Here is a 25226-nt window from a genome sequence, read left to right on the forward strand (position 1 = left end):
TACGCTGATCCCTGGCTTCCTGACTTTCTGCCTTGTCTGACTATCCGTTCTGGTTACCGAACTTTGGCTATGTTTTGACTACGTTTGTTCTATTTACTTTTATTATTAAACAAGTGTGATTAAACTGTACTTCTGTCTCGGTCTGATTCATGGTTTCTGACACTCAGTCAAGTAATTGCCAGATCATTGTTCCTAATTTTTACGAACAGTCTACTGACTGGAAATTGTACCAGCAGATTGGAGAAAATCTAATGTAGCTCCAATATTTAAAAAAGGGCCAAGATATATCCCTGGGAATTACAGACCAGTTAGCCTAACATCAGTAGTATGCAAGCTCTTGGAGGAGATGATAAGGGACTATATACAATATTTTAGTAATGAAAAGTATTCAGCATGGTTTCATGAAGAATTGTTCTTGCCAAAACAACCTATTAACCTTCTATGAGGAGGTGAGCTGCCATCTAGATAAAGGAAGGCTCATAGACGTGGTGTATCTGGATTTTGCAAAGGCATTTGTTACAGTTCCCCATAAACGTTTACTGTACAAACTAAGCTCTGTCGGCATGGACCATAGGGTGAGTATGTGGATTGAAAACTGGCTATAGGGGCGAGTTCAGAGGGTAGTGATAAATGGGGAGTACTCGGATTGGGCCAGTGTGGAAAGTGGGGTTTCCCAGGGTTCTGTCCTGGGACCAATCCTATTTCATTTATTCATAAACGACCTGGAGGATAGGATAAACAACTCAATCTCAGTATTTGTGGATGATACTAAGCTAAGCAGGGCAATAATTTCTCTGCAGGATGTAGAAACCTTGCAAGAAGATTTGAACAAATTAATGTGGTGGGCAACTACATGGCAAATGAGGTTTAATGAGGTTTAATGTAGGAAAATGTAAAATAATGCATTTGGGTGGCAAAAATATGAATGCAATCTACTCAGTAGGGGGAGAACCTCTGGGGGAATCTAGAATAGAAAAGGACCTGGGGGTCCTAGAGGATGATAGGCTCTGCAGTGGCATGCAATGCTAAGCTGCTGCAAGCAAAGCAAACAGACTATTGGCATGCATTAAAAAGGGGATTAACTCCAGAGATAAAACAATAATTCTCCCACTCTACAAGACTCTGGTCTGGCCACACCTGGAGCATGCCATCCAGTTCTGGGCACCAGTCCTCAGGAAAGATGTGAAAATTAAGTGTGAACCTCGCACTATGATAGAGCGACTCCCCTCAAAGTGTAGACAATGCTAACTTGAGTAAATGTCAGGAAAGGCTGGCTGGGAACAGTGGTTCCTCACCTGCCTGTGCACGCCTGCGGTCATCTAGGCGCATGCGTGTGCTTGCGCATGGTTACCGACGCCAGGCGGGCTATTTAAACACAGCTCTCCCCTCAGTCCTTGCTGCCTGATCTACAGCATTCCTGTGCCCTATTTGTTGACTTGATCTGATCCTGTGTTTACCCGGCTTGACCTGTGACCTTCCCTGCCTTCTGCCTGCCTCTGACCTCCGGCTTGTCTACGACTCTGCTTCTGCCTCATCCTCTGGTCCATCCGTGCCAGCCTGCTACCGACCAGGCCTGCTTTGTGACTCCGTTCCTGTCTTCTGCACTTGTTACTGTACCGACCGTCTGGTTTGACCCGGCTTGCTTGACCCTTCTGTGCATCATCTCCAGTGCACCCTACCTGCTCCTGTGTGATTCCTGGTTCCAGCTGGTTCCTGTTTCCTGACCCATCCACCGGTTGTTGATCCTGCCAGGCACTTGTGCTACCTTAGACTCCTGTGCCTCCTGTTTCCTCTATCAGGGGCCGCGAGTCAGGGACGCAAGAGAGGTCTCCTTCTGCATTCCGGGCTCATCACTAGGTACGTGACAGTAATATTTAACAGTGATATATGATTCATCACAGAATGAAACCAAATGGTTGTATAGGTTGGATACTATGCAACCTGCTGGGATGAATATAGATTTGGACTTGAACTGTTTCCTAACTAATGATTAAAGGTTAATTTAGGGTTCTCTAGCCAGTATTCAAGCAAGTTCTACAAGCAATAAGTTACACGAAAAACACCAATGGGTCACCTATTGTTAGTTACACATAAATACAGTCAGGTCCATAAATATTGGGGCATCAACACAATTCTAATCTTTTTGGCTCTATACACCACCACAATGGATTTGAAATGAAACAAACAAGATGTGCTTTAACTGCAGACTTTTAGCTTTAATTTTAGGGTATTTACATCCAAATCAGGTGAATGGTGTAGAAATTACAACAGTTTGTATATGTGTCTCCCACTTTTTAAGGGACCAAAAGTAATGGGACAATTGGCTACTCAGCTGTTCCATGGCAAGGTGTGTGTTATTCCCTCATTATCCCATTTACAAGGAGCAGATAAAAGGTCCAGAGTTCATTTCAAGTGTGCTATTTGCATTTGGAATCTGTTGCTGTCAACTCTCAATATGAGATCCAAAGAGCTGTCACTATCAGTGAAGTAAGCCATCATTAGGCTGAAAAAACAAAACGAACCCATCAGAGAGATAGCAAAAACATTAGGCGTGGCCAAATTAACTGTTTGAAACATCCCTAAAAAGAAAGAATGCAGCGGTGAGCTCAGCAACACCAAAAGACCCGGAAGACCACGGAAAACCACTGTGGGGGATGACAAAGAATTGTTTCCCTGGTGAAGAAAACACCCTTTACAACAGTTGGCCAGATCAAGAACACTCTCCAGGAAGTAGGTGTATGTGTGTCAAAGTCAACAATCAAGAGAAGACTTCACCAGAGTGAATACAGAGGGTTCACTACAAGATGTAAACCATTGGTGAGCCTCAAAAACAGCAAGGCCAGATTAGAGTTTGCCAAACAACATCTAAAAAAGCCTTCACAGTTTTGGAACAACATCCTATGGACAGATGAGACCAAGATCAACTTGTACCAAAGTGATGGGAAGAGAAGAGTATGGAGAAGGAAAGGAACTGCTCATGATCCAAAGCATACCGCCTCATCAGTAAAGCATGGTGGTGGTAGTGTCATGGCGTGGGTATGTATGGCTGCCAATGGAACTGGTTCTCTTGTATTTATTGATGATGTGACTCTGAAGTGTGAAGGATGAATTCTGTAGTGTTTCGGGCAATATTATCTGCTCATATTCAGCAAAATGCTTCAGAACTCATTGGACGGTGCTTCAGAGTGCAGATGGACAATGACCCGAAGCATACTGCGAAAGCAACCAAAGAGTTTTTTTTAAGGGAAAGAAGTGGAATGTTATGCAATGGCCAAGTCAATCACCTGACTCGAATTCGATTGAGCATGCATTTCACTTGCTGAAGACAAAACTGAAGGGAAAATGCCACAAGAACAAGCAGGAAGTGAAGACTGTTGCAGTAGAAGGCTGACAGAGCATCACCAGGGATGAAACCCAGTGTCTGGTAATGTCTATGCGTTCCAGACTTCAGGCTGTAATTGACTGCAAAGGATTTGCAACCAAGTATTAAAAAGTGAAAGTTTGATGGATGATTGTTAATCTGTCCCATTACTTTTGGTCCCTTAAAAAGTGGGAGGCACATATACAAACTGTTGTAATTCCTACACCGTTAACCTGATTTGGATGTAAATACCCTCAAATTAAAGCTGGAAGTCTGCAGTTAAAGCACATCTTGTTCATTTCATTTCAAATCCATTGTGGTAGTGTATAGAGCCAAAAAGATTAGAATTGTGTCGATGTCCCAATATTTATGGACCTGACTGTATAGTTACTTACCATTGAGGAGATGTATATACAAAATGTGTCATTGGCAAATTTGTTCCATTCCAGACAATCATTTAACCGGCCAAGGAGTAATGATTTGTGTATGGTTTAGGAGTAAAAATTATCAAAGCATACTGTTTGAGTAAGGGTACTGCATACTGTAAATAATGGTCAACAACCAAATGTTTATATACAATTTATCATTTATATTTATTTTAATTTTATTATTATTATTTTTTAATTTGTATTTATTTATTTATTTTTCATGTTTATTTTAATTTATTTGCATTTTTATTTTTATTTTTATTTTTTAATTTTATTTTTATTTTTATATTTATTTTTATTTTCATTTTCATTTGGTTTTCATTTCTATTTTTATTTTTCATTTTTATTTATATTTTTATTTTTATTTCCATTTCTTATTTATTTATTTTCTTTTTTCTTTTTCTTTAAATTTATGTTTGATTACATGTTAACTAAAAAGGTTTCTCTCATTGTTATGTCATTGTAATCATATCACTGTAATCATAGCACTAATTGGAGCAATTTGGGTTTAACTAAATAATCCTTGGTGAGCTTCCGGCTCTAATATCCAGGATTGTAGTCACCCATTGCTGTATTCAAATGGGGAAGAAGTCGTCCTTTGTTTGTCGGATTGGGCCGGCAGAGGATAAAAACTCTGCCAATCACATTTCACCATAAGGATATATAATTAAATCTGCCTAGTGACCGGAACGCTTCCTGATGACGTGGTAAGACGAAACGTACGTCGAGGCGTATTCCGGTTACGTCACTTCAGGGTCCCGAACTTCCGGCTATCATATCACAGCAGTGGAACGCACGCTGACCCATGAGCGCAGGCCAGGCGGCTGATGATCACTGCCTTGTACTACGAGGCACTTTTAAATATAAGCAGCCATTTGGCATTCGTATATGTGTATTTTTATTTAAATAATTTTACGCTATGGGACTTTTTATATTTCATTTCTAATGGGTTATCATGGTGGACAGGAGGTTATTGTAAGGAAGACTATCCTGATACACCTTCAGTTGACATCCAAGCAAGTTTAAAGACCCACAAACAAAGCTTTCTCTGACCTTCTTTTTAGCTAAAGAGGTCATGTCTTTTTGGTGAGTAGAAAAGCTTAACCACACACATCGGGTGCAACTGTAAAGAATACTGCCTGTGTTAATGTTGTGATTTCACTGATCCTTTATTAGCACTTTATTACTAGCGCCCCCTATCACTGTTAAATATTACTCAGGAAGGATGTGCTGGAACTGGAGAGAGTTCAGAGAAGGGCAACAAAGCTAATAAAGGGACTGGAGGACCTTAGTTATGAGGATAGGTTATGAGCACTAAACTTGTTCTCTCTGTAGAGGAGACGCTTGAGAGGGGATATGATTTCAATATACAAATATCGTACTGGTGACCCCACGATAGGGATAAAACCTTTCCGCGAAAGGGAATTTAAAAAGACATGCAGCCATTCACTAAAATTAGAAGAAAAGCGGTTTAACCTTAAACTGCGTAGAGGGCTCTTTACTGTAATGCCCCGTACACACGGTCGGACTTTGTTCGGACATTCTGACAACAAAATCCTAGGATTTTTTCCGACGGATGTTGGCTCAAACTTGTCTTGCATACACACGGTCACACAAAGTTGTCGGAAAATCCGATCATTCTGAATGCGGTGACGTAAAACACGTAGGTTGGGACTATAAACGGGGCAGTGGCCAATAGCTTTCATCTCTTTATTTATTCTGAGCATGCGTGGCACTTTGTCCGTCGGATTTGTGTACACACGATCGGAATTTCCGACAACGGATTTTGTTGTCGGAAAATTTTATATCCTGCTCTCAAACTTTGTGTGTCGGAAAATCCGATGGAAAATGTGTGATGGAGCCTACACACGGTCGGAATTTCCGACAACAAGGTCCTATCACATATTTTCCGTCAGAAAATCCGACCGTGTGTACGGGGCATTAGAGTGGTAAGGATGTGGAATTCTCTTCCACAGGCGGTGGTTTCAGCGGGGAGCATAGATAATTTAAAAAAACTATTAGATAGGCACCTCAATGACCACAACATACAGGGATATACAATGTAATACTAACATAAAAGCACACACATAGGTTGGACTTGATGCACTTGTGTCTTTTTTAACCTCACCTACAAGGTAACTATGTAAGTAGTTAAAATAATTATACAAACATACATTAAAAATACACATACCTCTTTCAGCTGGTGGCGTTAATTCTAGAAAACTTCGGCACTTCTCATCTGCAATAATTACAAAAAGTACATCATTGCAACAGTGAATTATGCAAAACTGTAAGCTATTAAAAGACTACTAAGCATTTCAGAAAAAAAAAAAACATTTATAGTTACAAAGTCTAAAATAAATATACAATAAATATTTAACACAATTTTACCTTGGTAATGTTACTAATTGAATTTATGTTATGTAAGACCACCTGTATTAAATACATAGGAGCATATTTATCAAGTGGCAACAAACTGTCCCATGAATTATTCACAACTTTTTTGCTATGATTCACCAATTTATTAGGCCCATTTGACAGCCATGCTTTGCTATTCTTTAATGGGGGAAACCAGGTCTCAGTAACAAATTTTCCTGACGCCACCATGGCAGCATACTAGTGATAGGCTCCGCCTTTCTCCCCTCCCTCAGGACCAATGAAATAGCATACATTAAAGGCCAATTAGGCCCCGCCCCATTCTTCTTTTTGTCCTCATACCTCCACGCACCAGTGAAGAGTAAGCAGTACCATGTTCCCCCCTCTGCCTCCAGGCAGCTGCTGGCTGGGTTAAGCCTCTCCCAGTGCGAAGTCTCAGTATCAGGCTGCTAAAAGCGCCAGAGTAGCTTGGGAGCTCCTTCTGTGGGTCTCGATGAAGCTGAGCAGTTTTTCCTATTTAGGAATGAAATCTGCCTTTAAGATTGGTGTCTGCAACGCTTGTTGGGTTTGGGGAGGCCAGCTTTGCATCCTTCTTACCTTTGCCTTTGTTTGTCTCCTCTCATTTTCTCACTTTCTGCACCTCCTGTTCTTTTCCTCCTGCAGTGGCACTGGTCTGGGTACATTACTCCCCCTAGACAGGTTCTCTGTCCTTTACTGTCTTAGGCCGGCTGTAGGTATAGCTTATGTTTGTAGGTTGTGTATGTATATGTATGTGTGTGTATATATATATATATATATATATATATATATATATATATATATATGTATATGTGTGTGTGTGTGTGTGTATTGTAGGGGATCAGAGGGGTGGACAGCTGGCTCGGAGACAGCCCATTAAAACAATAGTGGCTTTATTCAGCAAAATGGCAAATTAAACATAAGATAAGACAGACTTGTCTTGTCTCAAGGTTGTGCACACAGGTACAGCTCACAGTTCAGCAGCACACAGGCTTATAGATAATAGTTCATGGCTCCAATCAGAGCTACAGTCTTTGTGGTAAGCTCACCCAGCACACCTTCCAGCAATGGACATTTTCACACACAGCATGCTCCTATGTCTCTCATTCCTACTCAAACAGCTCCTCTCTGAGACTTTCAGCCCAGCTGACAATTAGCAGGTCTGAAGGGGAAATATCTTTCCTCTTCGATTAACCCCCCTTAACCCTGCCCCAGGCTTACCCTCTGCAGTATGTATATGTTTGTATATATATATATATGTATGTGTGTGTTCTTATGTTGGTTGGTATGTATGTGTGTGGGGGTGTTATATGAAGCGGTATGTGCATAAATTTATATATGCATGCATATTGTTTTTTATAAAAAAAAAAAAAAAAAAAAAAAAAAGGGGGAAAGGAGAGAGTGTGTAGATGTATATATTTAGATATACATTATTAGAGGGAGAAGCGAAGTCGCTGTTGCCTTATCTATTTTTCCTCTTCTCTGTCTTTCTGTGGCTGTCCGTCTCTCAGCTGGTCGTCCCATTTCTCCACGGTTCAAGCATCAGTCACCACCCATACAAAAGACCCTCAACACTTAGGGTGGGGACCACCGTGTCGGTACGTTTTCAGGAAAAGAGTGCCCTGTCATGCAGATTGCTTTGATTTGCTTCAGCTCCGCGCGCCCACGCTCTCAAAGGCCAGAGACAGAGGCCATAGAAAGGCAGACGTTCTTCAGAGGAGCATAGCTCGGATGCCGCTCCCACTCAGGAGAGAGGTTCCAAGGAAAACGTCTTAGCTCTTCTTTCCCAGACCCAGCACCCCAACAAGAGTCCTGCAGGACCTGTGGCGCAGTGCCTATGCCCAGGAGGCTGGTGAGTGAAGTCGGCCTGGTTGAAGTTTGCAGCTGACAGGTAATACCGAATGTCCTTATTACTTATAAGGTGGCACAAAACTTCTGTTTTAAACTCACTGTAATTAATCTAGCTAGTCAGCCCCCTTGTTGCGGGTCTAGCCACTAGCAGAACAATCTACCTCATGGATCACTCATCCTCCCAGTACTCCTGAGGAGGGGGCGCAGCCTGCAAATGATTTTAGCTCCCTTGCACCAGAGGAAGATCTGGAGCTACTTGGTGTCAGTTTTTCTTTGGAGAACTGTGCATCCAGGCAGTCATACAGACCATTACATGGGTTAAAAGACAAAGTCCTATTTACCCTTTCAATGAGCAATCACTTTTCCATTAGGAAACTGGTTTAATTCAAGGCGGATATAGCATTGCTGAAATCCATAACTACAGTGGGACCGGCTGTTGTCCAATAGGGTGGCAGCTGGGAAGGGCCTGCCACTCAACAGAGACCCTTACCTTGGTGACGGGTACTTTGGGTTTCTGCTCCCAGGATATGGTTGGAGAGGAAATCCTTAGGAGCAAGATATTATTCTTACTGCGCCTCTGGTGGCAGCTGTTCTGGTCTTCTTGTAGGTCAGATTGGACATGAACCTTACCCTATACTCTTTTGAGGTTGCAGGTGTCAGCAAGAACAAGGTTTAATTTGGCCAAAGGCCCTTTAGTTTGCAAAATTTTGAAGACAGGAGGTTTCGGGTTGAGGCCTCATAGGCAGCCCAGTGGAAAGCATCTATGGATTCATTCTAAAGGAAAGTGGCATGCTTTTCCCAGCATACCTTTCCAACCTTTATAGAATAGATCTGGGTGCCTTTTCATCAGTGGGCTTCGGAGGAATGACTGTTCAGTCTTCTGTCCCATTTGAAAATATATAAAATAATTATTTTGGTTTGTTAAGTAGAACCCACCCTGTCAGCTAGGATATGTATCACTAGTATGCTGCCATGGTGGCTTCAGGAAAATGGAAAATTGTATCATACTTACCGTAATTTTCCTTTCCTGACGCCAATCCATGGCAGCATACGGACCCACCCTTGTGCATTTCAGTATCTAGCTAATTACGAAGAATGGGGCAGGGCCTAACTGGCCTTAAATTTATGCTATTTCATTGGTCCTGAGGGAGGGGAGAAAGGCGGAGCCTATCACTAGTATGCTGCCATGGATTGGCGTCAGGAAAGGAAAATTACGGTAAGTATGATACAACTTTCCGTTTTACAGCTGCCAGCCCACAGTGGATTTTAAAACAGGACCTTTAAATAAAGAGAATTGACTGTTTGAATTAAATATAGCTTAAATTCACTTCCCCTTGGCAAAATACATTAATTTAGTCTGGTGAAAAAAGTATACTGTAAAAAGATTTTGTACAAAAACCCTGCGCTATTATTTATAAAAAATGCACCATCATCAAAATTAAATAAAAAATAAATAATAAAAACTTTGAAAAAGCAGCTTTCACTCCACAGTGCAATCAGCACACTAAAGCCTCGTACACACGCTTAGATTTTCAGACAACCGAACGTCCGTTTTTTTGTGGCATGCTAGTCTAATGTCAAAAGTGAAGAGGTTACTCACAAAACAAAAATTCTCCTACGACAGACAATGTCAGAAGTGATGTAATGTGTTGAATAGTTTTGTATGTATTCTCTAGTTTCTGAGCATGCGTAGTCTTGCTCTTACGATTTTTTTCGTATAAAAACCATACTCATGAAATGAAAATCAGACGTTGAGTTCACATCCAACAAAAATGTTATAGTCTGCACATCCAGCATTTGTCTGCCGAAAAAGTGAAATCTGCTGTCGAAAGCACCGTACTAACAATCCGAAAATCTGCAGACAGCTTGTCATACAAATTTTTCCATCCGAGTTTTGTATCATGTGTACGGGCCTTAAGGCTCCATGCACACTGGGCTTAAAAAAGACAACAGTTGCCCTTGCAGAAAAAAACGCTCATATAGACTGTTTCTGTGCGAGTTTAGGAGAGTTTAGCATTTTTTTTCTGCCAGAAAGCTCCAATCAAAAATGTAAGCCAGAAGGGTTTTTTTTTTTCCTACCTCCAAACGCTGACCTTAAAATATGCCTCTAATCTTCCTAATGTGCATAGACACATAGGATAATATTGAGCTTTTACAGGCAAAGCACAAAACTCCTGTAGAAGCAGTGATTTTTAAGCCAGTGTGCATGGATCCTTATACGATTAAATGTAATCCTACTAATGCCCTGTACACACAGTCGGACTTTCCGACGGAATATGTGCGATCGGAGCTTGTTGTCGGAAATTCCGACCGTGTGTGGGCTCCATCGGACTTTTTCCATCGGAATTTCCGACACACAAAGTTTGAGTGCAGGCTATAAAATTTTCCGACAACAAAATCTGATCCTTTAAATTCCGATCGTGTGTAGACAAATCCGATGAACAAAGTGCCACACATACTCAGAATAAATTAAGAGATGAACGCTATTGGCTATTGCCCGTTTATAGTCCTGACATACGTGTTTTATGTCACCGTGTTCGGAATGATCGCATTTTCCGACAACTTTGTGTGACCGTGTGTATGCAAAACAAGTTTGAGCCAACATCCATCGGAAAAAAAACATGGATTTTGTTGTTGGAATGTCCGATCAATGTCAGATCGTGTGTACAGGGCATTCCAGTGAAGTGCTCCATAATATAAATGACCAAATATAGACTAAAATGTGCATATAAACAATGTCAATCATAAATTACACAATCACCAAAAATCATGTGCAGAAAAGCGCAAAAAAGAAAACAATCCCATATATTATCCAATTAGGTTGTCAGTAAAAAAAAAAAGTGAGAACAGTCCCATGCATCATCTAATTAGATTATGTGTCCAGAAAAAAACATCAAAACAATTCCATATATCATCCAATAAGGCTGTAAGCAAAAAAAACCTGAGAACAGTACCATATACTGTATGCATGTGAAGTAGGAATTAGAGTGTAAGCGCTAATACAAATACTTGTAATAATAATTCACCTGGACTTGTTTTGTAATAATAAAGAAGTTTTGCTGCTTAAGACCCCTTTTACACTGAGGCGCTTTGCAGGCACTATAGCGTTAAAAATAGCGCCTGCAGGAGCGCCCTGAAACAGCGGCTCCATTCACCCCAGTGTGAAAGCCCAAGGGCTTTCACACTGGAGCGGTGGTCTGGCAGGGCATCAGAAAAAGTCCTGCCAGCAACTTCTTTGGAGCGCATTAGGAGTGGTGAACTTACGGCTCCTAAAGTGCCCCTGCCCATTGAAATCAATGGGCAGCGCTGCTGGTTTTTAACCCTTTTTCGGCTGATAGCGGGGGTTAAAAGCACCCCGCTTGCGGCCGAATAGCGCCGCAAAAACAATGGTAAAGAGCCCTAAAAATAGCTGTGTTTTACTGCCGACGCCCGGGGCAGCTCAGTGTGAAAGGGCTCTAAAGTGTAAGTTCATCTTTACAGTAAACTTACACAGGACCTCCTCCTCACCTCGTCCCGCTGCAGTGTGGCGATCTCCCGTTCTGAGCCCTGGTATAGCCACTTCAGGGGTCCGGGGCTTAGAAATACCCTCGGCATTCACTCTTTTTCTTCCCCGCTGAGAGGACGGGCTATGTGGGTTCTGATTGGTCGGCCCATGTGACATCGCCGACCAATTAGAATACTCCTAAATGTCCCTCCTGACAGGGTATGTTTAGGAGATTAAGCTTCAGGGATTTCTAAGCCCCGGAGCCGCAAGGCGATACCGGGGCTCAGAATGGGAGATCGCCATGCAGGTCAGTGGAATTGGGGAGGGAGGGGATGGTGTCCTGTCTCAAGGCGTTGTGTCCAATTAGGGACATCCCCAGAGGGACTACGGCTGTTTTCGAGCAGTGTGGAATGAACACCCTAGATTACTGCATGGTGTGAAGGACACTTTGACAAACACTTTGGATTATTGCACTTGTATGGTGCATGAAGAACGACATTTTTGTGAGTGGAATAATTTTTTTTTTAAATATTTCTAAATGACAACAGTGAACACTATGATTTATCCTGCTCTTTCAGCTAATATTGTTTTGGGAAGAAACGATGGAGGATCGAACGTTGCCATTGATGAGGAGTGATGGAACCCCCCTTTTTCTTTCCTTGATGACAAATGCACTTAAAGACATTTTCCATTGTAGGAGGTCTATGAAGGAAGGTGAGCGACATAGGTACACAGATCTGAGAGCGCATCTTGTGAATAATACTCATATGCGTTGGGAAACTTACTGATGATTAAATTTGAAGACATTTTTTGAATGGTGTGGACTATTCTTTTTTCGGGACTATTATACAGTGTCTTGAAAAAGTATTACTTTTGCCATGTTACAATCAAAAACGTAAATGTATTTTATTGGGATTTTATGTGATAGACCAACACAAAGTGGCACATAATTGTGAAGCGGAAGGAAATGTTCAAAATTTTTTACAAATGAATATTTGAAAAGTGTGGCGTGCATTTGTATTCAGTCCCCTTTACTCTGATACCCCTACCTAAAATGTAATGGAACTGATTGCCTTTAGAAGTCACCTAATTAGTAAATAGAGTCCACCTGTGAGTAATTTAAACGCAGTATAAATACAGCTGTTCTGTGAAGCCCTCAGAGGTTTGTAAGAGAACCTTAGCGAACTAACAGCATCAAGAAGGCCAAGAAACACACCAGACAGGTCAGGGATAAAGTTGTGGAGAAGTTTAAAGCAGGGTTAGGTTATAAAAAAACATCCCAAGCTTTGAACATCTCACGGAGCACTTTTCAATCCATCATCCGAAAATGGAGAGAGTATGGCACAACTGCAAACCTACCAAGACATGCCCGTCCACCTAAACTGACAGGCCGGGCAACAAGAGCATTCATCAGAGAAGCTGCCAAGAGTTCCATGGTAACTCTGGAGGAGCTGCAGAGATCCACAGCTCAGGTGGGAGAATCTGTCCACAAGACACCTATTATGCCCTGTATACACGAGCGGACTTTTCGACCGGACTGGTCCGACGAACCGAATCCATCAGACAATCCGACTGTGTGTGGGCTTCATCGGACTTCCGACGGACTTTAGATTTGAAACATGTTTCAAATCTTTCTGCCGGACCCACTTCCTATCGGGAAGCCCGATCATCTGTATGCTGGTCCGACCAAATACGACGCAAGGGCAGCTTTAGCACCTGCCCGCGAGAATGTTTCCAGCGCGATCCTATTGCGCTGGTTCTCGGCAACACATTTTCCTACTGCAAAGAGCGCGAGAGGGAGGTGACAATGTCCCTTAGGTCTGTAATGGATTTTAAGGGGAACCCCCTACGCCGGAAAAAACGGCGTGGGGGTCCCCCCAAAATCCATACCAGACCCTTATCCGAGCACGCAGCTCGGCCGGTCAGGAAAGGGGGTGGGGACGAGCGAGTGCCCCCCCTCCTGAACCGTACCAGGCCGCCTGCCCTCAACATACGGGGCAGGTACTTTGGGGAAGGGGGGCTCCCTGCGGCCCCCCCACCCCAAAGCACCTTGTCCCCATGTTCATGAGGACAAGGGCCTCTTCCCGACAACCCTGGCCATTGGTTGTCGGGGTCTGCGGGCGGGGGGCTTATCGGAATCTGGGAGCCCCCTTTAATAAGGGAGCCCCCAGATCCCGGCCCCCTGCCCTATGTGAAAGAGTATGGGGTACATCGTACCCCTACCCATTCACCTGGGGAAAAGTGTCAATAGAAAAACACACTACACAGGTTTTTAAAGTAAGTTATTAGGCAGCTCCGGGGGTCTTCTTCCGACTTCAGGGGTCTCTTCCGATTTCTCCGCTCTCTCTGGCCTCTTCTCCTGCTCCCCAGCCTCTTCTCGCGGTGTCCCTTTCTTCTCCTGCTCCCCGGCCTCTTCTCCTGGTGTCCGGTTCTTCTCCCGCTCTCCGGCCTCTTCACCGCTTCTTCTCCCGCCCTCCGGTTCTTTTGCTGGGCTCCTCCGCTATCTTCTGCTCTTTTGCCGCTCTCTTGCTAGTGGTAGTCCGGTCTCCATTGTCTTCTTCCCTCTTCTCTTCTTCTGATGTTGACACGACGCTCTCTCACGCTCTAATGCTGTGTTCACGGTGCACAACAATTTATATAGGCATGGGACGTGGTCACCGGGGTGGTGACCCCACCCCTTATGACGCCACAGTCCCAGCATGTCCTGGGACTGTGACGTCATAAGGGGTGGGGTCACGGGGTGACATCACCCGGTGACCATGCCCCATGCCTATATAAGTCGTTACGCACCGTGAACACAACATTACAGCGGGAGAGAGCATCGCATCAACATCGGAAGAAGAAAAGAGGGAAGAAGGCGATGGAGAAGACCGGCCAGCACTAGCAAGAGAGCGGCAAAAGAGCAGAAGATAGCGGAGAAGCCCGGAACAAGAACCAGAGAGTGGGAGAAGAGGCCGTAGAGCGGGAGAAGAACCGGACACCAGGAGAAGAGGCTGGGGAGCGGGAGAAGAACCGGACATCGGGAGAAGAGGCCGGAGAGAGCGGAGAAGTCGGAAGAGACCCCTGAAGTCGGAAGAAGACCCCTGGAGCTGACTTATAAATTACTTTAAAAACCTGTGTAGTGTGTTTTTTTATTGACACTTTTTTCCCCAGGTGAATGGGTAGGGGTACGATGTACCCCATACTCATTCACATAGGGCGGTGGGCCGGGATCTGGGAGCCCCCCTATTAAAGGAGGCTTCCAGATTCCGATAAGCCCCCCACCCGCAGACCCAGACAACCAACAGCCAGGGTTGTCGGAAAGAGGCCCTTGTCCTCATCAACATGGGGACAAGGTGCTTTGGGGTGGGGGGGCCGCAGGGCGCCCCCCTTCTCCAAAGCACCCGCCCCCCCATGTTGAGGGCATGCGGCCTGGTACGGTTCAGGGGGGGCGCTCGCTCGTCCCCACCCCCTTTCCTGACCGGCCGGGCTGCGTGCTCGGATAAGGGTCTGGTATGGATCTTGGGGAGACCCACACACCGTTTTTTTCAGCATAGGGGTTCCCCTTAAAATCCATACCAGATCTGAGGGCCTGGTATGCCCTGTGACAGGGCTCGCAAGGTGTTATGCCCCGTACACACGGTCGGATTTTCCAATGGAAAATGTCCGATCAGAGCGTGTTGTCGCACATTCCGACCGTGTGTGGGCTCCATCGGACATTTTCCATCGGATTTTCCGACACACAAAGTTTGAGAGCAGGCTATAAAATTTTCCAACAACAAAATCCGATCGCGTCAATTCCGACCATGTGTGGCCATTTCCGACGCACAAAGTGCCACGCATGCTCAGGAGAAATTCCGAGACAGAACAGCTCGGTCTGGTAAAATTAGCATTCGGAATGGATACAGCACTTTCTTCATGCTGCAATGTCAAAAATAGTTTAATGCAGCGCACTCTCTTCTTCTTTATAATGTGAGAAGAATTAAGTAGTTTTGCTGCTCATATTTACACAGACTTCTCACAAACTTCTTTCTTTATTACTTATTTGGATTCCCTCAATATATTTACATTTGTCACATCTGACCAAATTGTTTTGGTGTAGTTTTTAAATATTTTATGTTTTTTTCAAGGCTTTTTTTTTTATTTTTTTCAAGGCTGTGTTTTTATTGGTTTTTTTTTGTGTTTTACTCCGGAATATTTTTGTGTGTGTTTTGTGTGTCAAGTTACCACAACACCATTGATATCTTGTATTATTTAATCTCAAGGAGATTGTTTGGTGTTGGTGTCCCTTGTTAATTTCACATTGTATTTTTGAAAAGTACCTGCCTCCTCACAAACAAACTGTCCTTTTTGAAGGAAAACACACATAGGGAAGTATAATTGAAACAAAAATTCCTTTATTAAGGGCTCACAACCAAACAAAGAGGGAGGCAACGCTGGATAAACAGTTGAAAATGGCAAAGCCTTGGACCCCCAGGGCAGACATCAATTCTTTACCAGCAAAATTGGTGGCCTGAGGAGTCCATATCTAAGGGAGTGCAGTCTGGTCCAGAAGTCCCAGAGATCCGGAAAGCAGCAGATGACATCTGTGTCCCCAGGCTGTGGTACTACAAGAGGCTGCATCTTTTGCCAGACCAGACTGAACCCAGGGCCATCACTCTCTGGTCTTCCTTAGATGCTTCCTTCCACGCTATGGCTCTGGTGTGGGAGATGTGCCAGGAGGAGGAGTAGGACCTTGAGGAGTAGGAGGAGGAGGAGTTGGACCTGGAGGAGGAGGAGGACCATGTGTGAGGTCACAAATGTGGGTAGCACATGTTATTTCGCCCCTCAATCCCTTATTGAGAGCTTCCAAAATTAGGAACTCACACAGGAGTCGTTGGACCTCCTCCATCTGCATCATTTTGCAGGCAGTTCTGCCAGCAAAGTCCTCCTCCACAGTGTGGGGGGTTCTCAGGGCCTCTGTAGCCTTCCAAAAGAGGCCTATTGCAGCCTCCTCCAGGGTACTCCTCTTCCTGGCACTTTCTCTTTGCAGGTGTAGGGGAGGGACCTGCATATCAGGCAGCCTGCTTGGCCCGGCACCTCCTGCCTGAGACTTCCCTGTGTATGAAAAAGAGACATGGTTTTAGTTTTTGCTTCATCAATCACAATCGTAAATTAGTAGTACTCTAAACTAACATCTAGTTAACATCATTGATTGGACAACCAGAAATATTTAGAGGAATGCTATACCTGGCTCAATCTGGGCTCCTCCACATGTTGCTGCCTGGAGGGCCCAGGTTGGGCATCAGAAGCCTCAGCTGGGGGGGAAGGAAGCGTGGAAGGAAGACTGGAGAGTGATGGGTCGGGTTCAGTCTGACCTGCCAGAAAATGCAGTCTGTCATAGTACCACAGCCTGGGGACATAGATGTCATCTACAGCTCCGGATCTCTGGGAATCCTGGACCTTCTTGCGCTCCCTTAGATAAGTGCTCCTCAGGCCACCAATTAGAACCTTCAAATAGATGATGTCTGCTGTGGGGATCACCGTCTTCACAAATTCCAACAAATTATCCAGCGTTGCCTTCTCATAATGTGGGTGGTTTATCTGCCACAGACAAGGCAGCTCCCTGTACATATCAATGAATATGGCCATAAATTCATCCACTCTAAAGATATCCATTTTCACTGCAAGACACAACACAAGACAAACCCTAATGTCAGCCTAAAGTCTACTAAACTTGTGCAAATACAGGCCTCAATCTAGAAGCAGTATAGGCCCAATGTAAAATCTTACCTTCGCAATCACGATCGGCGCCTCCGTTACTCCTTCCTCCGCTCACAGATCGTACGTACTACGCACGCGTGTTACGCTTTATAGACACTGCGCATGCGTGAAACTCCGCCCGCCCCTGACGTTCTTTCTAGTCTATTCCCCGCCCCTTCTTGTTCGGCGCAGTGGGGGAAGAGCACATGGCGGATACACAGCAGGTGTCTGATAATTACACCAACGAGGAGGAGGAAAGCCCGGAGGCAGAAACGTCCCGATCCAGAAAGAGACGATATAAGGTATCAAATATGTCCTTTGGGGAGATGTTGGAGATGGTCGACATCCTGAAGAAGGCCGACTATGATGGGAAGTATAGACCTTACCCCAACCCCAATATCCGAAAGGCCAAGATCATGGCGAAAGTAGTCAAGAGTCTGCACCGGAATTTCGGGGTACGACGATCAAAAGATCAGCTCAGGAAGCGGTGGTCGGACCTCAAATTAAGAGAACATGAGCAGTACAAAAAGATCCGGAGAGTGTTGCAAAAAAGTAAGTAGTTGTGCTGTGTTCCTATTCTTTATGTTTATTACGTTCGTGCTGCTCCATGTGCTTTTCTTAATAACTGTTATCCAGTTTAAAATGGCAACTTTCATGTTCATGGGCACATTATTTGTTCGTATCAAACGTAGTTCATTTGGCCATATGCAATTGCCATCATTTTTTGGGGCCTACTTGTGTGAAAAGAATTGGGTGGTGTAGATGTGTTTGTTACTAGAATGAAATGCCAACTAGATTCTGTGTAAGGAGAGGACACTCAGCAGCAGTTTTCACATCTGGACGCTGGAGCACTAGTGTGGGACACAAGAACACCCTTTTTATTAGGGGTCCCACACAGGTGCTCCAGTGTATACTATAGGGGGGTCTCCATCTGTGAAGCTTGTACAAGACAGGTAAAGTATTGAAGCTTGACAAAGGACAATAAAAATGCTACATCTTGGAACTCTGCCAAAATAGACAATTGTACCCCACTTCCAAGCAATGCTTAATATTTATAGTTCTGACATTAAATATCTGTGTGCTAAGTATACCTATTTTTTTTTACATAGGAGATAAAAGACTCAGAGGACACCCCTCATCCGAGGAGACCACAGACCCCCCACCTCTGGAAGAAGGTGAAATCCCCCAAAGACAAGAAGAGCAGGAGGAGGAAGACGTGGTGGAATTTGTCACCGCAACAGGTGAGTGTCTGCGACCACAGGCTCAGGTAAGAGATGGATGCCGGCATATTTATAATACCTGTTTTTTTTTTTCTCTCTTTTCTTTTCTGGTTTCTCTCTTTTTAGGTGATCGTGATGTTGTGGATCATGATCCTTTCACCTCTGAAAGTGCCCAGATCCTGATCGGGGAGATAATGGGGTGTAATGTTGCATTGAAAAACATCAAGAAAAACATCAATGATGTTCTTAAAAAAAATAAGAACATCATTGATGTTTTAGGGCGAGTTTAAAAGCCCTCCAAATCCCTTTGTTTTTTGGTGTGCTACAATTTTTGAACTTTTTTTTACAAATATTCGAAAAGCCAAATTTTGAAGATGCACACAGTGTGTCAACATGTGCTATCTGCCATCACGGGAGATCAATGGACGCATTTTGGGGGTGCAACCCCTTCCTCAATAATAAAGTAGCTGTGAGGAAGGGGTTGCACCCCCAAAACACGTCCCTTGATCCCCCATGATGGCAGGTAGCACATGTTGACATTCTTAAATTTGGCTTTTCCTGCGGTGACTTCACCCCATCTGAACGCAATATCAAACTCAGCTTGTAAATACTCATGTCTGATATTGCCTTCAAGTTCTACCAAATGTGAACTTTGTAAGTTCAAGATTTGTGTCTTTCTTGTTGTTTTAAACATGCCTGTTTGATCTAAAAATGGACATTTCTAATTTTTCTAATGTGACCCCAAAAATTGTTATACAACAAACATGTTGGTTTGTTTTAAAAACCTTTTCTAAATGCACATGTGATTGTGCTGGTATTAAAAAGATTGTTAATCAAGATTGTGTGGATTATTGTCTCAATGCTACCAAACTGTGCTGTAATGGGTGTTTTCTGTGACAATGAGTGTTATTTCCTGAGGGGAAATCCACTTTGCACTACAAGTGCACTACAAGTGCAGTTTCAGTGCAGTTTCAAGTGCACTTGTAGTGCAAAGTGTCTTTGCCTTTAGGAAATAACACCCAACAGTGCTTTGTAAGGTTACACAATCACGCCAATTTCAGAACTCACCACATTTCTCTCAGGGTCAGCTAAAACAAACACAAGCAGGAAATGTCACCAAACCTTGTTTTTTTTTTATTTTAAAAATGTTTTAGACATTGTCTGGCATATTGATGGCCCCCCTACCCGCAAAGAATTCAAGGTATCTTAGCCGGACATCACGGGCACTCAGGGGGGGCAAGCCAGGACGGCCACTTTCAAGCGCCGTCAGGGTTGGTTCATTAGGAATTCCGGCCTCAGGCCCAACTGAGCCAGCATAGTTGGCAGAATATTTCCGTAAAAAGTTGTGTAGAACACAGCACGCCAGGATAATGTGATTCAGTTTGTACTCCGCCATATGTATGGGTGTAAGAAATAGGCGGAACCAGCTGGCCTTTATTCCAAACGTGTTCTCCACCACTCTTCTGGCTCTGGCCAGCCGGTAATTAAAAACCCTCTGGTCCGGGGTGAGGGTCCTCATCGGGAATGGCCGCATAAGATGATCCCCCAGCGCAAATGCTTCATCCGTAACGAAGACGAATGGGAGTCCTTCCACATTGTCTTCTGGAGGTGGCAAGTCCAAGCTGCCATTCTGGAGACGCCTGTAAAACTCTGTCTGGGCGATGACTCCACCATCAGACATCCAGCCATTGTTCCCCACGTCCACATACAGGAACTTATAATTAGCCGACACTACTGCCAACATCACAATACTATTGAACCCCTTCTAGTTGTAATTGTACGACCCCGAGTTGGGTGGTGGGACGATGTGGACGTGTTTCCCATCAATTGCCCCTCTGCAGTTAGGAAAGTCCCACCGCTGGGCAAAGTGGGAGGCCACAGTCTGCCATTCCTGTGGCGTGGAAGGAAACTGTGGAGTCAAAACAAAATCAAAAATTAGTCATTTTGCACATAAACATGGTAAGCAGATTAGACACAAACATTCTTGCCCAACATCAAGCTAACATTTTTATGAGGGAATTTTTTAAGACCAAAGTATAAGGTACACCTATCATATTCCCCCTCCCCCCTTTAATGGGCCATTTCTAACATTATAGGGGGGGGAACTCTGGGACAGGTAACCCTCTCCACTTCATTGAGATATGAATGCCTAAATAAATGCCTAAATAATGGGTATTACTTTGGCCAGCCCCTCCTTAGTTACACTATTGGCAGCCCACTGGACAGGTAAGAAGTGTCATAATACAAAGATATAAATACACATTGTACATATTTTAGCACATTTGGACATTCTGCTTTACCTATCAAGATAATAATAGTATACAAATACTTTAAACAGTACCATTTGAAAGTATACAGGCAGGCCCTTGCACTACATGCTTTGGGGAATTCCTCCATAAATCTGAGCACAAAAGAGATGGGTATAGTGTGTATGGGTTTGGCAAAGTCCAAGCAGATAGATGATTGAGGATAGATAGAGAATTGGTATCAGGCTGACTTAGCAGTTGGGGGGAGGGAGGGTTCCAAATGATTTGGGGACACCCAAAAAAAGCCTCTGGCACTCTGCCTGAATTTAAAGCACAAATCACATTTAAAAACATTTTAGGGGGTGTTTGGGGTAAAGCACTACTATGGAGCTGATAAAATACATTGTTAAGTGAATACATGAGGTGAATATAGGGGCAGGAGAGCATGCTGGGGAGGTAAGTGAAGGCAAATATGTATGAAGGACAAAAAAAATAATTACATAAAAATCCAGCATGCATGAGGACAAAGGGGACATTCACAGCATATTACAATCATGGTAATTAGGGAATGAGGAAAGAAATACAATACATTAGCAAACACTAAAATGTGATATTAAAGGATAAAAATCTTACCTTAATATACTCCTTCTGCAGGACCTGGATGATGGCAGAACAGGTCTGTGGGATAATGATCCCCAGAGCCTGGGGGGAGACGCCTGTCGAGAACTTCAAGTCCTGCAGGCTTCTCCCTGTCGCCAAGTACCGCAGGGTGGCGACAAGCCTCTGCTCCGGAGTGATGGCTTGCCTCATGCAGGTATCCTGCCTGCTGATATAGGGGGTCAGTAAAGCCAACAAACGGTGAAATACGGGGTCTGTCATCCGGAGAAAGTTCCTGAAATCATCAGGATTATTCTCACGGAGCGAAGGCATGTGACAGAACTGGTCACGCTGAAGCAACCAATTCTTGGTCCATGAACTCCTCCCCACCCTGTTCATGGACTGGGCTTGTGTCAAGGTCAGGACCCCAACACCAAGCCCCCGCACAGCACGAACTCTACGAGGAGTACGTATACGCAACATGGCTACAAAACGGTCGGCTGCTCAGAATGAAGTAACAGAATGCACTGAAGAACAGCAAGGCCTGTGAAGAGCGACCTGAAAAACAGCAACGAGCGGACAAGAACGCAATGAATAATCAAATACGAACTCACTGCATGCACTGAAGAGCAGATACAAACCCACAAGCACAAACTGAACAGCAGAAAATGATTTGAAAACCACGAGTCTGAAAAAGTGCGAATCGTCTATCACCAAACTTTTACTAACACGAGATTAGCAAAAGGAGCCCAAATGGTGCCGCGCTTGGTTCTGAAATGGCCTTTTATAGTCTCGTCATACGTGGTGTACGTGACCGCGTTCTTGGCGATCGGAAATTCCGACAACTTTGTGCGACCGTGTGTACGCAAAACAAGTTTGAGCCAACATCCGTCGGAAAATTCCTAGGATTTTGTTGTCAGAATGTCCGATCAATGTCCGACCGTGTGTACGGGGCATTAATCTCGTTAATCTCGGGGGGCTGAATACAAATGCACACCACGCTTTTTAGATATTTATTTGTAAAAAAAAACAAAAACATTTATCATTTTCCTCCTACTTCACAATTATGTACCACTTTGTGCTGGTCTATCACATAAAATCCCAATAAAATACGTTTATGTATCATAAGGAACGCAGAAAAGGGGTTAAAGTGCAAATATGAAAAGGCTATAGATGTTTAAACATTTACCTATTAAAAAACAGTAAGTGAGCTTAAAAACAAGCCTTCATTGACCTCTGTAGCTGCAGGCACCGTGGAGTAATTATTTATCCAGAAAGCCCAATTTTAAAATTGCTGGGATACCAGTAAAAGAAACTAACCTAGAAATAGGCTTAAAGTAGAACAATGTTTTAAAACAAAACATAAATACACAATGCAGTATAAGTTCAGTAAAAGAATGGTGTCTTTTAACCAGTTTGCTCTGTGACATAAAAATAGTACATTTGATGGGTGCATCGGTCAGTCTCTTCCCTCTGACTTTCCAGTAACAATGGCTTTCGCTATTGTCTCAGTCAATGAGGAGGAAGAGACCTGGGAGAGCCGCTGCTCTCATGCACATCACTGGATTGGGATCAGACTCAGTATTAGGGATTAGTATAGGGATAAGTATCGCGATCAGGATCAGTATTAGAGGGAACTGCGTGGAGGCTGCTGCACACAGGTTTTTTGCTTCATGCAAACTTTATTGCTATCTCTAGAGAGCTGAGAAGCTCCTTAATGTGATAGCTTATATCGAGTGACAGGTCCTCTTTATGGAGACATCAGGAGACCATTAGACCCCTGTTACCTATGGACTCCATTGAAGCTGATAAAGCACAGATTATGCTTGATCAGTTTCTTCCCTGACCAGCACTGCCAGAGACTGATAGTGTTGAGACTGGAAGTGTAATATGAAACATGATCAGAGCCTGCAGCCCCCCTACCCTCAAACCACCTCTTCCTCTTAAAGAATCTGGGGGTTCCTCTCTCCAGTGGTTGCTGTCATATTTGAATTTGGTGCAACTGTATGTTGCTGCAGCAAAAGGACTCAAAGTTCTCAGAGGACACAAGTGAGATGACAGACTTGTAGTCCATTGAAACTTCCTCTAGCTCCATAATTGAAGATCTGTACCGTAGTACAAATCAGTGGCAGCGTATCATGGAAAATAAAAAATTGTATTGGCAGGGATGCCCCAGACGTAATGAGAGATAGGTGATCACAAGTCGTCAATGGACTAAAAAAGAAGCAAATTTAATAAACACCAAGCAAAGCATTTAGCAGCTAAAATCAGATAGTAGGTGTAGACTGTAGTGACAAGTTTGTCAGGACTGAAAACTTACGGAATGTTCAGCATCTCACAAAACAGTACAGAGCAGAGCTGGAGAAGGAGTGTGCAAGAGCCAGAGCATTGCACACGTGATCCACTGATCATGGTTGTAAGGCTTTGCAAGCTCCAGTGCTAAAATATAATAAGTGTACTTTTTTGCAAATTGGGTGCATTAATTTTTTTTGCAAAAGATGGAAATATCCTTTAAAACCCTAATACTGCATGCAAAATGCTTATTTTGTTAGGGACATTGGAACAAGAAGGCATGGGCAAAGAATAAAAACACTGCCAGAAGTTACAACCCGTGTACCCCTTACACAGTTTAAGATTAAACAGCTTCTCGCCTAACGTCATTGTGTGACTGTGTTTTTTTTTTAGAGCCCTTAGATTGAAAAGTTTTCTTCTAATGACACAGTCACCATTTAAAGATTTGTATATTGCGATAATTCTAACCCTTCCCTAGTCAGCTAAAAATATGGTTTCATTTTTATCTGTGTCCCCATTGGAGGGTTTTACCATCACCCCAATAGGATCAGATGTCAATAAAAGCTTGACAGATACTCCCTACCCTTCCCTGCTCTATCTAAAACAAAACAAAATGTTGGATGCCAAATGACGCAGACTTAGGGTCCTTTCGCACGGGATGGATCCGTGATGATCTGCCCCGTGAACATCCGCTTGCTCAGCGGGGATCGCTCCGCCGATCCCCGCTGAGCAGGAAGATGACAGGTACATCGCTGCACACTGTGTAGCGACGGACCTGTCAGAGCGCCGCTCTCCCCTATGGGGGATCGGATGATGACTGACCGTAGAGTTCGTCGTCACCCGATCCGATCCGAAAACGGATGGAAAAGTAAGTTTTTCCTCCGTTACACTTTTTCGGATGGGAGCGGGTCGGATGTCAGCGGACATGTCACCGCTGACATCTGATGCTCCATAGAGGTCTATGGAGGGTCCGTTCAGGTCCGCCTAAAAAACTGACAGGCGGACCTGAACGGATCATTCATGTGAAAGAGGCTAAAGAGTTCACTTTATTGGTATATCTGTTTTTTTAACTAAGTAAGACTGTGGATAAGCAAATCTTTAAAAATGTGAAAATAGCATTTAAAATGACGGTAATATGTAGGGTGGGCAACCCGCCCCTTTAAACGTTACATCACAGCCAATATTTAGTATTAGGACAAATAGGGAAAAAGGAGAAGCCAATGGCTAATATAAAAATGATTCTATAGAGAACACTCCAAAGGAAACAGCCCGCTCCACACTATGCTCTGCATTTCACAGACAAAACATAAAATGATGAGCAGTGTGGAGTATTCACTGCGATGTTCTGCAAAGAGTAGTGGTTTTAAATAGGACATTTTAGGAAGATCATCCTCACTACTTCAAAAATGTTGTTGTCAAGCCTGACTGTCAGGGTCAGAATCTGAATCGGACACCTGCAGTGTCTGGTTGTAACTCTTCTCGCTGTGCCACCTAAGATACTGGACAGTGCCCTGTCTGATCCCTTGGAAATCTTGCCTTGTATCTTGTTTCTGGTGAACATTGAACTATTTGCTCCTCCCGTAAACTTCCTGATTTATGCAATGTCTCTGCATTTCCTGTTTGCCAGATTAT

At 43.7% G+C, this 25226-nt stretch overlaps 1 protein-coding gene across 1 annotated transcript in view; it reads right to left on the minus strand.

Moving 5' to 3' along the window:
- GSG1 (germ cell associated 1) overlaps positions 1 to 25226 on the minus strand; it is a 351754-nt gene that overhangs the window by 155900 nt on the left and 170628 nt on the right. The window contains exon 3 of the mRNA XM_073592715.1: positions 5981 to 6028. Coding sequence (XP_073448816.1) covers positions 5981 to 6028 — 48 coding nt within the window. The remainder of the gene's footprint in view (positions 1 to 5980; positions 6029 to 25226) is intronic.

Source organism: Aquarana catesbeiana, linkage group LG07 (assembly GCF_042186555.1).
Source record: "Aquarana catesbeiana isolate 2022-GZ linkage group LG07, ASM4218655v1, whole genome shotgun sequence".
Taxonomy (NCBI): Eukaryota; Metazoa; Chordata; class Amphibia; order Anura; family Ranidae; genus Aquarana; species Aquarana catesbeiana.